Source organism: Macaca nemestrina, chromosome 1 (genome assembly GCF_043159975.1).
Source record: "Macaca nemestrina isolate mMacNem1 chromosome 1, mMacNem.hap1, whole genome shotgun sequence".
In the NCBI taxonomy this organism is placed as follows: Eukaryota; Metazoa; Chordata; class Mammalia; order Primates; family Cercopithecidae; genus Macaca; species Macaca nemestrina.
This window is the reverse complement of record NC_092125.1, coordinates 27,943,541-27,958,363: the sequence shown is the minus strand read 5'-3', so window position 1 is coordinate 27,958,363 and position 14,823 is coordinate 27,943,541. Positions and strand designations below refer to the sequence as shown.

At 35.0% G+C, this 14,823-nt stretch overlaps 1 protein-coding gene across 4 annotated transcripts in view; it reads left to right on the top strand.

The window, feature by feature from the left end:
• Window positions 1-10,053: 10,053 nt before the first annotated feature.
• The window catches only part of LOC105493039 (kinesin associated protein 3), a 164,563-nt gene continuing 159,793 nt past the window's right edge, over window positions 10,054-14,823 (top strand). For all 4 annotated transcript variants that reach the window (XM_011760482.3, XM_071075473.1, XM_011760485.2 and 1 more), the window contains exon 1: window positions 10,054-10,207. In XM_011760482.3, the coding sequence (XP_011758784.1) occupies window positions 10,131-10,207 (77 nt within the window). In that variant the 5' untranslated portion in view covers window positions 10,054-10,130. The remainder of the gene's footprint in view (window positions 10,208-14,823) is intronic.

Below are 14,823 nucleotides of genomic sequence, written 5' to 3'. Positions count from 1 at the left end.
GTCTAACAGATGTAGATGGCCAGAACATAATTTACTGTTAAAAAAAAAAAAAATGCCAAGTGGAACAAAACTGGCCTCTAAAAAATATGTGTATTTGTAAAATGCCTCTCCATATTTCAGCTAGAATTCTGAGATTTTCATACTAGAGTGTGAAGCTAGGCTGACAGTGTGAGGAATAAGATAATTTCTCTGGAAAGATTTAAAAGATTTATTTTTAGAAAGAAAGAAAATTTGACACCAGAGGCCCTTTTGCCCTAATGTGCAATGGAAAGAATCAGCTGCAAAAGCCTTTCTAAAAGCTGAGATTCAACTCTTGAAACCTGAAAAGTTAACATCAGGGTCTCAGGTGACATAAATTTACTTCTCATCCTGCAATATCAATTTCATAAATACAAATAATAAAATTGTTTACTTAAAATTCAATGCAATAATTATTTTCGAGCAGTTAACATGATTCAGCCCTTTGGTAGAGTTTGGGAAGAAATGCGGGGTAGTATTTTCCTCATTTTCAAATGTAAAAATATTGTTGTAGTCATTTGGAATGTTTATGCCCTCCAAAAATTTGTATGTTAAAGCCCTCACCCCCCAAGTGGGTGTTTTTAGAGATGGGGCCTCTAGGGAAGTGATTAAAGTTAGATGGAGCCCTGATCCTATGAGATTAGTGTACTTACCAGAAACATCAGCGAGCTCCCTCTTCTTCTTTCTCCTCATGCTCATACATCAAGAAAAAGACATGTTAGGACACAGTGAAAAGGCAGCCATCTACAAATGAGGAGGAGAGCCCTCACTGGGAACAGACCGTGCCAGACCTTTATCTGGGACTTTTTACCACCAATACTATGAGAAAATAAATCTCCATCCTTTAAACCTATCACAGTGTGGTATTTTGTAGAAAGCCTGAGGAGACTAATATAACTTTTAAGTAATTGAATCAGGACATGTGTTCAAGTCTTCTGACTTCAAATTTCAAGCTTTCCTTACAGCGCCAAGTATTTTAAAATCTAGGGATCCAGTTATAAAAGAAAAATGTATGTGAAATGAAGAGAAAATTACAACAAATGAGAAAATATTCAATTAAATATAATCAAATTCAGAGAGAGGAGTTATTATTTAAGAAGATTTTATAGAGGACTTAAGGATTGGTAGGACTTTGGATGGATGGTAAGGAGATGGTTGGGTGGAGATAGTGGAGAAAATATACAAGAAAGGATAGAAATGAGCTTGGAAGATTGGGCAAAGGGGTCTTACATTTTATGGGGGAATTGGGATCTGAAGAATGATTAGTAAAGTAAGCCTAGTCATGGGCTTGAAATGGTAGCAGAGCCTGGAGCAGCTCCAGCAGGAAAAGTATCTCACAGTTGAACTCATCTCCACTCCTGAGGCAGCAGTGGAGACTGGGTTGGGTCTGTCAGGATGGAATATCTTCACCATAAAGTCCAGGAGCTAAGATGGTACTTAACTACCTCTAGACCAAAGAACTCCTCTGGGATTGGAGTTTTACAGGAGTACACCTCACCAAAAAGGGCTGTGTAAGCATGTCTGTTAATAGAGTCTCAAAGGTCTTTAAGAATCGAAACAAAGATGGGTAGAGAGAGGCCAGGAGTCTATGATAGAGAAGAGTGCCAAAGTGTGCTAAAATATACCTAGGATTTGTTTTAATCAGGCATGATGAGGTCAATAGATCAGGAAATTATTCCATTGAAAAGATAGTTTATTACAGTTTCCAAGAGGGAGGAACATGCCATGTGACATAGGGCCACATGGGGAAGTGCCCACTCAGTTGGGAGGCAGAAGGAAAGAAGGGGAAAATATGGACCAGGGCCTGTATTAGGTTTCTGTGGGAAGGAATGGGTGAGGTAGGGTAGGTACACTGAGCAAGCTTAGGATTGGACGATTTGAATAATTTCAAAGGGCTCTGGCATCTAGGGTGGTATTCAGTTGTCTGGTACCTGGTCCTCAGGTAATTTAAGGCAGGGAAGTATTGGTTTGGTGTATGAGAATTTGAGAAAGGAGGTTAGTGAGAGTCTGAGCTCTGGTTGATTGACTTGCATATCAAAAGCATGCTCACAGGCAAGTTGCTTGCAATGTCTAGGAATCAGCAAACCTGGGAGGGGCAGTTCCTCCCTAAGTCCCCATGACCTCCCAAGATGTCAAACCATTGTAAAACATAGGAAATAAAAAACACAATTAATACACAAAGCACTATCCAAAATGTATAGAATAAAAGAGTGAAATAAAAGGATAGGTAAGGAGCCAGGAGGCAATATCAACCTGATACCTGGATCTCAAAATATTTGACTTAGCCACTTAGATTCAGATATAGAGCTAGATAATGATAGATAGCTATATAGATGATAGCTAGATAGCTAAATGATGATAGAATATAGCTAGATGATAGATAGATAGATAGATAGATAGATAGATAGATAGATAGATAGATAGATGGATAGATAGATAGATAGATAGATAGATAGATAGATAGATAGATAGATAGAGACAGATACATACATGCATACATACATACATATATACATACATAAGCTTTTCTCCTTTTTGTCTTAAGAAGGCCACAGCATTACCAGGTTGAGTTTGGAGACAGCCCTTAGGTTGTTAGGTAAAATAAAGATAGATTCAAATAACTGCACTTTTAGAAATTTATGAAGTCTTCTTGGTCTAAGTATCTTATACCAGGTCTGATAATTTACCAAATCATGCCCTTATGGGTTGAAACAATTACAGTTATTATATTCAGGCATCAGCTTACTTAACTTTCCATTTCTGGCCCAGTAACTTTTAATTTTGAACATATATTTAAAACAGACATGGTTTTAAATCACATTTCATTAATGGGCTGTTTTAAATGAGTTTCTTTGTGTAAGTACTGCTACTTTGTGCTTGATTTGTTCAAAAGCTATTTAAAATCCCTTGAACCTCAAATGTATGACTAGGTCTTAATGCCACTCTCATTTACGGAAATACATGTAAAGAAGCCAAAATATTTCATCTCATTCTTTCTTTTCAGTTTGCTTCCCCGACCTAATTGTGCTTCTTTAACACAAAGTGACAGTTTTTGATACAGGTTTATTTAATTTTTAAAATATTCTTAGAACAATCAAACATGAGCGTTAATGAGAAACATATGTGCCATTCCAAATATTCTGGAAATAAATGCAAAGCAGTGTTCCAATCAACATGGGGTCAGGTTTCCTGGCCTGCTCGTGCACATGCAAAATCAGAGAGTGAGAGTAGGTGTGCAACCGTTCATGACTAAGTGTGTTTGTCTGTGTGTCTCCTGTGTGTTTGTCTGTGTGTCTTCTGCTGCAGCTCTCAGCAGCCTAGAGAAGCAATCTTTTACATGTACCAAGACACACTCCAGGATATTAACACTCTATCATTTCCAAAATCCTCTGTTCACATCAGCTCCAGAGTAAACACCGTGAAAGAAGGAGCCTCAAGCTGCTAAAAAGCACACAAAGCAACAAGCAGTTCCAAACAGTTCTAACAGTTCCAAATCTCATAAAAATGGAAAATGTTTCAAGAACAACTGCCCGTTTGTTCAGAGAATGCCCACAGTGCAGGAGGGTAAATAAAACTTAGTACCTGATAGATTTATAGGCAAATAACCATTATCTACTACGTGTAGATGAGTGAAGGATAATTTTATGCAAACCACAATAAGTAAATTCAAACAGTATAAACTAAGCCTGCACAGTTAGAGCAGGAAGTTCAAGGGGGAAAGAAATAAGGAAATGGCATTTTCTGTGTGGTATATCACCAACCTGGGCAATCCATTACAGAGTCAAAAGCTGGAACAGGATTTTATAAAGGGATTGGCTGGAAATAGAATCCCTTAGGTTTTGTGTGGCGATTTCATACCTTAAGCAAAACTCTGCTCCCTAAGATCTAATTTCTAATTAATCTTTTGTAGAAGATTATGGAGAATTAGTAAATTGTAGTTTCTACGTTACAGGTTATACAGTATAAATTATTTGGGAGCCTTCAAAGTGCATTCAACTTTTGAATGAATCAGTTTCAATCAAGTATTATCAGGAGCCAAGCTTCCTAACTAATGGAGCTTCAGATTTTGTGGACTTGTGTCTCAAAGCTGAACAGTTAACTAGTAGTTTTATAAGATTTTTCAAAAGCAGGGCATTTGACTTTGCCCAAACTTTAAAATATCTTTAAATTCTGTGGATTTTAAATTCAGAAGTGAAGTCAAGCTTTTTCAGGTTCAGATTTCATTTACTTTTTGTCAAATATTGTTTCCTGGGTGGTGATAGAAGGTTTTTTAAAAAGAGAGAAGGCAATTAAAGGATTATATATAATGCCTATAAGTGGATTCATTGAACTAGGGGCATCAATTTATTTCTAACATGTCATGTTTTGATGAGGCATGTGTCAAAGAATTTGACATTTGTGGATTTTATTAGAAAAGTATATGAGCTTAACAGCAAAGAAGAAAATGTTCTTAGAGCAAGATGGGTGTAGGTTTTAGTGAAACTAATTTTGTTTCAATAGTTCTGTTGAATTAAAAACCCCAGTGATTTCACAGTATGGGGTAGAAGTATAGCACATTTAATGAATTTGCAGAGGCTTTGAAGTCAGAAATAACTGGGTTTAAATATGGGCTCTGGAGAAAGGGCAGGAGAATTGAAAGCAAGGAAGGAAGGGAAGAAGGACTGGGAAAAGTGAGGGAAGGAAGGAGAAAGGAAAGAGCGTGCATTAATCAGTTTTCTGCAACAGACACTAATTAAGGTGCTTTACTTACAATTATCGCCTCCTGCTAGCTGTGGAATATTGGGCAAATAACTTTAATTCCCTGGGCTTCAGGTTTCTCATCTATAAAAAGATTAACTGTTGTAGTATCCTGGGAAGATGACAGTGGCAGCATAGTTTCTTGATTCTTCCCAGATCACCACATTAAAAAGAGCAAGCAACTAGACAGCAAAACCAAAATTCCAACAAATCTGTGTAACAGGATACAATGTAAACCTCAAAATACAAATGGATAGAAACAAACTACTAACAACCACAAGACTTGTGTGTCACTGGCATCTGTGTGGGAAAAATCAGGCGGAAGTAACAAGGCATTTGATGGTCCTGAGAACAAAAGAACCAAAAACATCCAACAGATAATCCTTGGAAAGTACAACAGGTGAATCTGAGAAGAATGGCTGAAACTGAGCAGAGTTTGTTCACTCAACAAATTTGCACTGAGTGTTAATTATCTGCTAATTTGCAGGAGCTCTGCAGCAGTTTGTTCTCTAGGAGCTCTCAAACCTGATCCACCAGAGTTTCTTTCCAGGACAGGGCTCCATATTGAAGAGAAACTCCTCAGACTAGAAGCATAATTTAGCAGGAAAGAGGTAATAGACAATATTTTCTTTCCTTCTTTCAAAGGAAAAAAAAATACAGATAAAAGTGGCAAAGGGGAACAAAGCTAGGGAATTTCAGAAAGCAAGATGCTATGTTTTTTAAGACTAAACACAAACAGCAGAAGAGGAGGGTCTGTGAAGTTAGAAAAGCTGCTATTTTCTAAACATTCAGGAAAAGTAATTTGATAAAAAATAAACAGTTAAGTATATCAAGGTCAAATCTCATACAATCACAATGAAATCACACCAGAAGGACATAAAGAGAGAGAAAGAAAGATCAAAACTGCAAAATATTATCTCAAAAGAAACCAAACTATATAAAATGATACACAATATGAAATGGTATTGAAAACTCAGAAATAAGCTGATACAACTCAAGAAAGAATTAGAAATTTAAAATCATTTACAAATGTAACCTATATTACAACATGAATGAATAAATGTCAAAAAACTATTAAAAACAGAAAGTCAAAAGAAGAAAAAAATTAAATCATAAAGAAATGAAGAATTAAAAATAATTTAAGAGAAAATGACAAATATTAAAGATAAGCAAAGAAAATCCAACATATCAGTAATTCTGTCTGTGATGAAAACTCAAGCAAGAAAACAAAATACTAAAAGCTATATTTCAAGAAAATTTTCCTGAAATAAGAAAAAGGATGTGAATCTATATATTGAAAGAATGCACCATGTAACTGAATCATCCATGCAGAATAACTGACATTAAAACATATTCTAGTAAAATTACTGAACTTTTTTAAGGAGTTAAAAAAAATCTTTGGTCTTCTAGGCAAAAAGCAAAAACAAAAACATATGATTATAAGGGAAAGGAAACTCTTAAACAGACTCTTAAACAGCAACACTTTATGCCAGAAAAAAAATAGAGTAGCATATTTAAGGTACTTAAGTAAAGAAAATGTGAGCTGTGGATTTTATAACCAGTTAATGCGATCTTCAAATATAAAAAGCACAGACAACTATTATCCACATGAAAGACCTCAAGAAATATTATTCCTCTGAGTACTTCCTAAGGAATAAACTAGAGAATGAGCTTCAGACAACCAAAATGACCACAGAGACATTGCAAAAATACTGGTGGCCTTGACCATTAGTGGTTGCTGACACCAAAAAGAAGTAAACATCAGTTACTCTGTGTTGCCTGAGAAAATAATACACCACTTCTTATATTACTCAAATCATCATATATGAGTCTAATTGAGCTGTTGGATTCAGCTGATGATTAGCATAAAACACATCTTTGCAAGAAAAATATAATAAATTCCATCATAAGCATGCAATCAGCACATCCAGAATTTGGGAACATTATGGGTCAAATAGAGTTGGTTCTTAAACAGATCTATTCTAAGGAAAACAAAGGACTAGAGGAGAAATATTTAAATTAAAAGAGACTTAACAGACATATCAAGATTTTTTAAAGGAGCAAAATTAAACTATAATTTCTAGAGCTACACACATGGGTTTTAACCTAAAGTAAAACAGAGATGTGACTGGTATCAAAGTCAGGATAGTGATTACTTTTGAAGAGATGAAAGGGGTTAACATTGGGAGGGGCACATGGAGGTGCTTCTGGGGTGGCTGATACAGTTCTATGTCTTGATCTGGTTACTAGGGTGTTTGCCTTATAAAAATTCACTAACTTTGCATCTGACTTGTGTGGTTTTCTGTATTAGTGTTTTACTTTATAATAGAAAGGTAAAAGTAAAATACAATTTTATAAAAAATAAACTAAGCACTGATAACTTGTACAAACTATCTCTGCTTTCTCATCAGTAAAATATGGATAATTTTCCCTCTTACAGTTTTGTTTCTGTTAGTGCCTATCCCATACTATGCCATCAAAAAATATTTCTCCCCTTTTCCTCCATACAAGTATATAGAGTTTGTTAGTGCAATAAAGCATATTATTCTTGAGCCAGCAGAAACCAATAGAATAGAAACAAAGTAAATGTATACTACAGTATTGTAGAAGTAAATAGAAAGCCACCATGCAATCTTTCCTCTTGTTAACTACTATATCCATGAGGAATACTATCATTTAAGAGAAAAAATGCAAAAGCCCCAATTTCTGTATAATCTTCACTCTATTGGCCTGCATGCAACAACTTAAATGCAGACCTACTGCTATATTACAAAATACCAGAAAATTTCCATTTATTTGATTATTTCTCTTCTCTATAAATGTTCATTCAAAACTTATTTAGTGAGCACTTTCTGTAGTCTGCTTTGTTTTGTTTTTCTTTGCTTTGAATACATTGACCAGCAAAATAGAATAGAATGTGTTCCTTTAGTTTGTAATTGACTTCCTAGTTCAGACTTTTCTTATTTGTTCAATTTTATGGTATTATAAATGCAAATGAACTGGCAGCAAAATCACCTTGGAATCAATCCTAACCCAATATCTCAAGGTCTGAAAACAAAAAGTATTCTGGAATCTATGAGAATATTTTAATAAGGTAAAATAAAACCAACTTTGCTAAAAATGTTTATGCTGTGAATGCTTCCTTAGTTCATAAGAAATAATTTTCATCAGCATATCCACTTGGTTATGGTGGAAATTCTTTGATAAGTTTCAGTCAAGAGACCATTTAAAGAGAAACACACATCACCATACCCTGAAGAGAACTAATGTCAATAAATGTCTTCAAATGTGATGAGGACAAGCAGTATTTTGTTTACTTTGTTTTGTTTTTTTTGATAGTATACTAGCATATTTTATTCAGAGCAATGTTGACATCCTCTCAAATGTCTGACTCATTTGGAAAGAAAAATTCATACACCAATGAGAAGGATAGGCAGGAAGAGGACTGAGTTGCAAGTACCAGCATTTTATTTTCTACCTCTCCCTTTTAAAACTAAAATAAAATAGGCAGTTTGAACAAGGTAATGAGGTGTGAACTAAAAATGACTTTTAAATGTTTCTAACAAACAAGGAAAGATTCTGATTTATTTCCACCATTTCTCATGATCCTTGATATATATCTACTTCCTTTCCTGATATAGTGATGACAATATTTAAGAGACATGGGTTTGGGAGAAAATTTCCAAAGTTGCCAACAATTCTATTTCCAATATGCAGTTATTTCTATAACACATGTGCTATTGGAAGGAAAGGAAAGAAAGAAGGAAGGAAGGAAGGAAGGAAGGAAGGAAGGAAGGAAGGAAGGAAGGAAAGAAAGGGAAAAGGGAAGGAGGGAGGGAGGGAGGGAAGAAAAAGAACACAAAAGGTAAATTTTTTAAAGTCAAATTTTTAAAATAATGTGATTTAATTTTGGCCCCATACTTAAAAAGCTGAAATTATATCACCCATTGAAACAAAATATATTTCAACCCTGGAAGCATAGATTCATATTTTGTATCCAACTTCAAAGTTATTATTGCCAGTTGGCAGTTACCAGGAACTAATCTGGAATGAACTGGCAGCTCTGGTTCTGAGGATATGTCACAAACACTTTTGTTATGGTAATACCTTTTCTTAAAGAGGTGAAGAAGGAGCTCCTAAGATTGTGCAGGAAACCCTGGATGCTTATATAAAGCCATTGCCTGAATTTATTCCATCCTGTCAGATGATCTTTGAGGGTACTACTTTAGCCCTAAATTGTGCCTGAAATGCATAATATGCACCAAACATGTGTATTGAATGAGAGATCTGATCCCCTTCATATCTGTAACTCAAATGAAATGTCTATCACTGTGAGTTTATGAGTTGTGAGTTTATAAATTGAAAAGAGATGAAATGCCATCTTCTTTATAAGAACAAAATTAATAGATAAGAACAGTTGAAAATTGGGAACAAAATAAACTTGACTAGGGATTAGCTGTGTGTGGGAAATATGGCTGAGATGTCAATTACATGCTCCCTGATTGCCTATTCTTAGATTTGTAACTCCTGTAGGATAAGATCTGTATCTTATGCTTCTTATAGCATCAGTAATTAGGAGAGTGCCTTGTTGCTAATCGGCATTAAGTATCTAACAATTCCACAGTCATCTCCTTGATTTCTATAGAGATACATCATAGCTCTACCACAGAATATATGACTTTAAATTTCACTTATCTGTTCACTTTGTGTGTATCCCCACTGAATCTGGGTACAACTATTCAAGTCAAAAATTGTGTCTATTCATTTTTCCATACCCAAATCTAAAGCAATACCTGCTCATAAATTTTGTTTAAATTAATAAATACAGCTGATATGGCTGGATGCACTCAGATGATAGTCCTTCCTCACCATGCTGTGTACATCTCTGCACAGGAATACACATGAAAGCATAACGGTAGCTATGCTCTCCTGCAAGGAACTTCCACTTGAACATATATGTATAAATCCACATATACAAATTCACAAATATAGATGTGTGCATGTGCACATATGGGTGTAAGTGACTAAATACACCTCTATTATTCATACTGAATAACACATTCATTTGACTGTATGTCTTTAAGGTTCATCAGTTTGCATGACTATTTTCTCAAAGTGTTATACAGACTATAAGAGAATCTGGTGAAAGAAAAAAAGCACAGGAATTCATTATTCATTATCCTAGCGGGCCACGCCCCACTCCTGATCCTAGGAGCAACCCAATGATGTCATAGTTATTGTCTTATGTCATACTAGTTGAAACAGTGGTTACCACCACCAGGAAGAGAATTATTTTAAAGGGTCCTTTTAACTGAAATCTCCTTTGAATTAAGATGTGCTACATGAGCTCAAACTAATTAGAAAGGTGGCAGAAAATGGCGTTAATAGCCAGTGGATATGGGCTCCTTGGGCCCCACTGGCCATTTGATGGCATCCCAAAGGCAATCACAAGGTAAGAAAGATTTTCTATGTACTGTTGGAGCAAATCAGGATTGAAACTTATAAACAACATATTTGGAGTATTTTTAAAATGTAATTCTTACCCCTCTGCTTTTTGTTGCTGTGTAGATAAAATATAGAGCAATGAATGTTGCTGAAAGTAATAAATCTCAGCATATGACTTTTTTTATATTAAAATTCTTCAATGGGTCCTCATGTCTGCAGGAAATATTCAAATACCATGTTCTCGTATACCAGGTTCTCCATGATCTTGCCCCTGCTGTCTTTTCCCAACTTATTTTTCATGCTGTTCCACCCAAACCTAATTCTGTCTCAAACTACATACAGGTACCTAACTGTACCATGATATTTCATGATTTTGTGTCCTTGTATGTACTATTGCCTTTCCCTATAATATCCATGTTATGCTCTCTGCTAAGCAAAATTTTATTCAGCCTTTGTGAGTCCTACTCTGAGTCTCTATCCTCCAAGATAAGTGGATTATTCCCTTTTGTGCCAACATCCTACTCATGTCATGCTGCTATTATGAAAGCATTAATATAGTCAATAATTGTTTATATACCTAGTGACTAGTTCATGTGCTCCTTGAAGGCAGTAACTGTATTTGATATAGCAGCAGTTGCCATTTATTTAGTACCATGTGCCATGCACTGTGATTGGAAATCCATGATTTTATGCCTTTTTAATTCCTCTTATTGGAGAGCATAGAGGTATAAACAAATAATGCCCATAAAATAGAGTATATACAGTAGAACAGAGAAGGCACTTTACTGCATCTGAAGCTTACAAACAGGCTTCTAGGAAAAAGACTTTTGCTTGATGGAACAAACTGTGGTATTAACAAAAGGCTTCCCAATGCAACCCAGACTGACTCCTGTATCTCTAAAGCCCTCAGAAACCATCTTTAGCATATTGGTGTATCAATGGGCATATTATTTGCATTTAAATGATTCTGTCATTGGTGTTAGGCATCTTTGTACTCTTTCTCTCCTGGCAAAGTATAAAATTGTGAGGCAGCAATCACTTTTCTCAGTATTTCTAAACACCCCACTGTGGTTAGTATTCAAAATACAGTTAACAAATTTAAGAATAAAGTTGAAATAATAATAACATCATCGTTTTCATGTAACTTTAAAATTTATAAGATTCTAACAAAATATCAACTCTTTGTATCCTTGCAATAATCTTTGGCAATATGGGTATTTACCCCAATTTTTCTAAATGAAGTACACACAGAGTGCTTAAGTGACTTGTCCAGAGTCATATAATTAATAAGGGATAAGTGGGTGGGTAGTCATATGATTAATAAATGGTAGGTGGTAATTAATAAATGGTAGGTAGGTAATAAATTAAGTTTGCAAACACCTGATTCAGCTAATATCAATTACTACCCTTAATGTAATAAATACACTGGTATAAATTTGGGTATGCTATCTCATTTAACATTACAATAACTCTAGGATATAAAGACTATTACCCTTATTTTATAGATGAGAAAATTGAAACTTACAGAGTTTAACTTGCCCAAGGTCAAAAGTAAGTAAGTGGTAGAACAGGCACAGTAATCAAGTTCTTACCTCAGAAGAATTCAGGTTCTTAGACACTACACCATACAAGAATGGGATTCCAAGTGCTGAATGAGATTGGTTTATTCACTCGGCAATTTATAATCCATTTGGGAGATGAGAACAAAATAGAAATGCAAAATTAACACACACAAAATTACTAACTGATGATGGCTTCTGGGATCTCTATCTCTGGAATTCTCTAATTTCGGTAATGAATTTCTTTTATTTATCCTGCTTGGGGTTCATGTCTTTGATTAACTCAGGATGTTTTCCAGTCTTAAATATTGGCTTGTCTCTAGTCTCTCTATTCTTTTTTTCCAGCAGTCATATTAAAAGCATATGGATCCTTACATGTTATCCTTCCCATTTCTTAACCTCTTTTTTAAGAGCTAGTTTTCTCTATCACACTGTGTTGCATTATTTCCTCTTATTATTTACAAATTTTCTCTTCAACTGTGTTTATTTTATTTTATTTATTTATTTATTTATTTATTTATTTATTTATTTATTTATTTTTTGAGACAGAGTCTCACTCTGTTGCCCAGGCTGGAGTGCAGCAGCATGATCTCAGCTCACTGCAACCTCTGTCTCCTGGATTCAGGCGATTCTTGTGCCTCAGCCTCCCAAGTAGCTGGGATTACAGGCATGCGCCACCATGCCTGGCTAATTTTTGTATTTTTAGTAGAGATGGGGGTTTCACTATGTTGGCTAGACTAGTTTCGAACTCCTGACCTCAAGTGATCCTCCCACCTTGGCCCCCAAAGTGCTGGGATTACAGGTGTAAACCACCGTGCCCAGCCAACTGCTTAATATGCTGTTTAATCCACCCATTTGGCTTACTACTTTTTTCCTTGCTCATTGTATCTTTTAAAAAAATCACACTGAGAAATAATTTATATACAACAAAGTAGATGTATAATTTATTTTGATACGCAATTTTTAAAATTTACATGCAATAAAATGAATGCAAGTATACATCTTGATGAGTTTTAATAATTGTATTCACATGGGTAACCATTACCCTAAAGTTTCCTCCAGCCTAGCTGCAGTCTATCCACCCACTATCACTAGCACAAGGCAACCAGTTATCTGCTTTCTGTCATAGTAGATCAGGGTTTTTTTTTTTTCTATTCAAGAATTTCTTATAAATGGAATCAAACTATATGGTTCTTTCATCATAATGAGTTTTAAGATTTATTCATGTTGCATATATCAATAGTTTTGGTTTTTCTTAATGCTAAGTAGTATCCATTGTGTGAATATCCCACAATTTGTATCAATTGACATGTTAGACATTTGGATTGTTTCAAGTTTTCTGTCATTATTAATAAAGGTACCATGAACATTTGCAAGCAATTGTTGTGGACATATGTTTTCACTTTTCTTGGGTAGATACATAGGAGTGGAATTGCTGGTTGTATTGTAAATACGCACTTAACTGTTGAAGAAACTATAAAACTGTCTTCCAAAAGGTTGTACCATTTTGCATTCTCACAAGTATTAGAACTTCGGTAGCTCCACATTCTTACCACCACTTGGTATTGTCCAACAATTTAATATTAATCATTATGGTAGTAGGTATTGTGGCAGGTAAAATAATGCTCCCATCCCTCTTACCGTCCCCTCTCCCTCCCCCCACCCAAGAAAGTGCTCACATCCCATCTCTGGAAATTGTAAATATATTATCTACATGGCAAAGGAACTTGATAGATGTGATTAAAGTTAAGGACCTACTTTAACATGTGGAGATTATCCTGAATTCTCCAGTGGGGTCCACATGCATCCCTAAAAGTGGAAAACCTTTCCTGACTGTGGTCACAGAGAGATGTGATAAGAGAAGAAGGACCTGTGAGATGGCAATAATGAAAAGGACTTGGGCCACTGCTGCTGGCTTTGAAGATGGAGGAAAGAGGCCATCGGTGAAGGAATGTGGATGGCCTGTAACAGCTGAAAATGGCAAGGAAACTGATTCTCTTCTAGAGCATCCAGAAAAAAATAAATCCCTCTTAGTATCTTGATTTTAACTCAGTGAGATTCATTGCAGACTTCTGATCTACAGAACTGTAATATAATAAATTTGTGTTTTAAGCCACTAAGTTTGTTGCCATTTTTTGTTGCAGCAACAGAAAACTAATACAGGTGTGTAATAGTGTATTTCACTGTGGTTAAATTTCTGTTTCCATGATGACTAATGAAGTTGAGTCATCATGTGCTTATTAGCTAGCCATGCTATCTCCTTTTATGACATTTTTGTGAATCAATTGCTCACTTTTAGCTAGGTTGTTTAGATATATTTTGTTGGCTTGTGATAGTTCTCTTTATATCATGAATACAATTATTTTGTCGTATGGATTTACAGCAAATACTTTCAGTCTGTGACTTACCATTTCATTTCTTAATGGTGTCTTTCAAAGGGAAGTTTTAAATTTTGGTGATAGACCTTCCTTCTCTTAAGTTTTCTAAATTGTTTTATGATTAAAGCAAAATGATAGCACTGATATAGTTCTAAATGTATGTAAAGGAAATTTTAAAGATAATTTTATTAAAAATGGAAGAGAGTAAACTGACTTAAAGGGAGATGCAGTTTCTACACTTCATTCAATCCAGTGAAATGTAGATTTCAGTAGATGTTTGTGGTGATGGAATAATTCTAGATACTGATTGAGGTAGTGGTTATAGGAGTTTATACACGTGACAAAATGGAATTATATACATACATTGTACTGATACCAGTTTTTGGGTTTCTGATTACAATACACTTATGGAAGATGTAACTACTGGGTGAAACTAGGTGAAGGTACCTAGATATCTCTGTACCGTTTTTGCAACTTTCTGTGAATTTAAAAAAGTTTTAAGAAATTATCTGAAAAGTTAACTGAACCATAATTGAGTCATTCTCTTTCTATTCTTTATTTTTTATTATCTTCTATTAATCTATGTATGTGTATGTCCTTATGCCAATACACATTGAATTGGCTAATAAAGTTATAGTAGGTCTTTAAATCATGACGTCCTTCAAATTTGTTCTTCAAAATTGTGT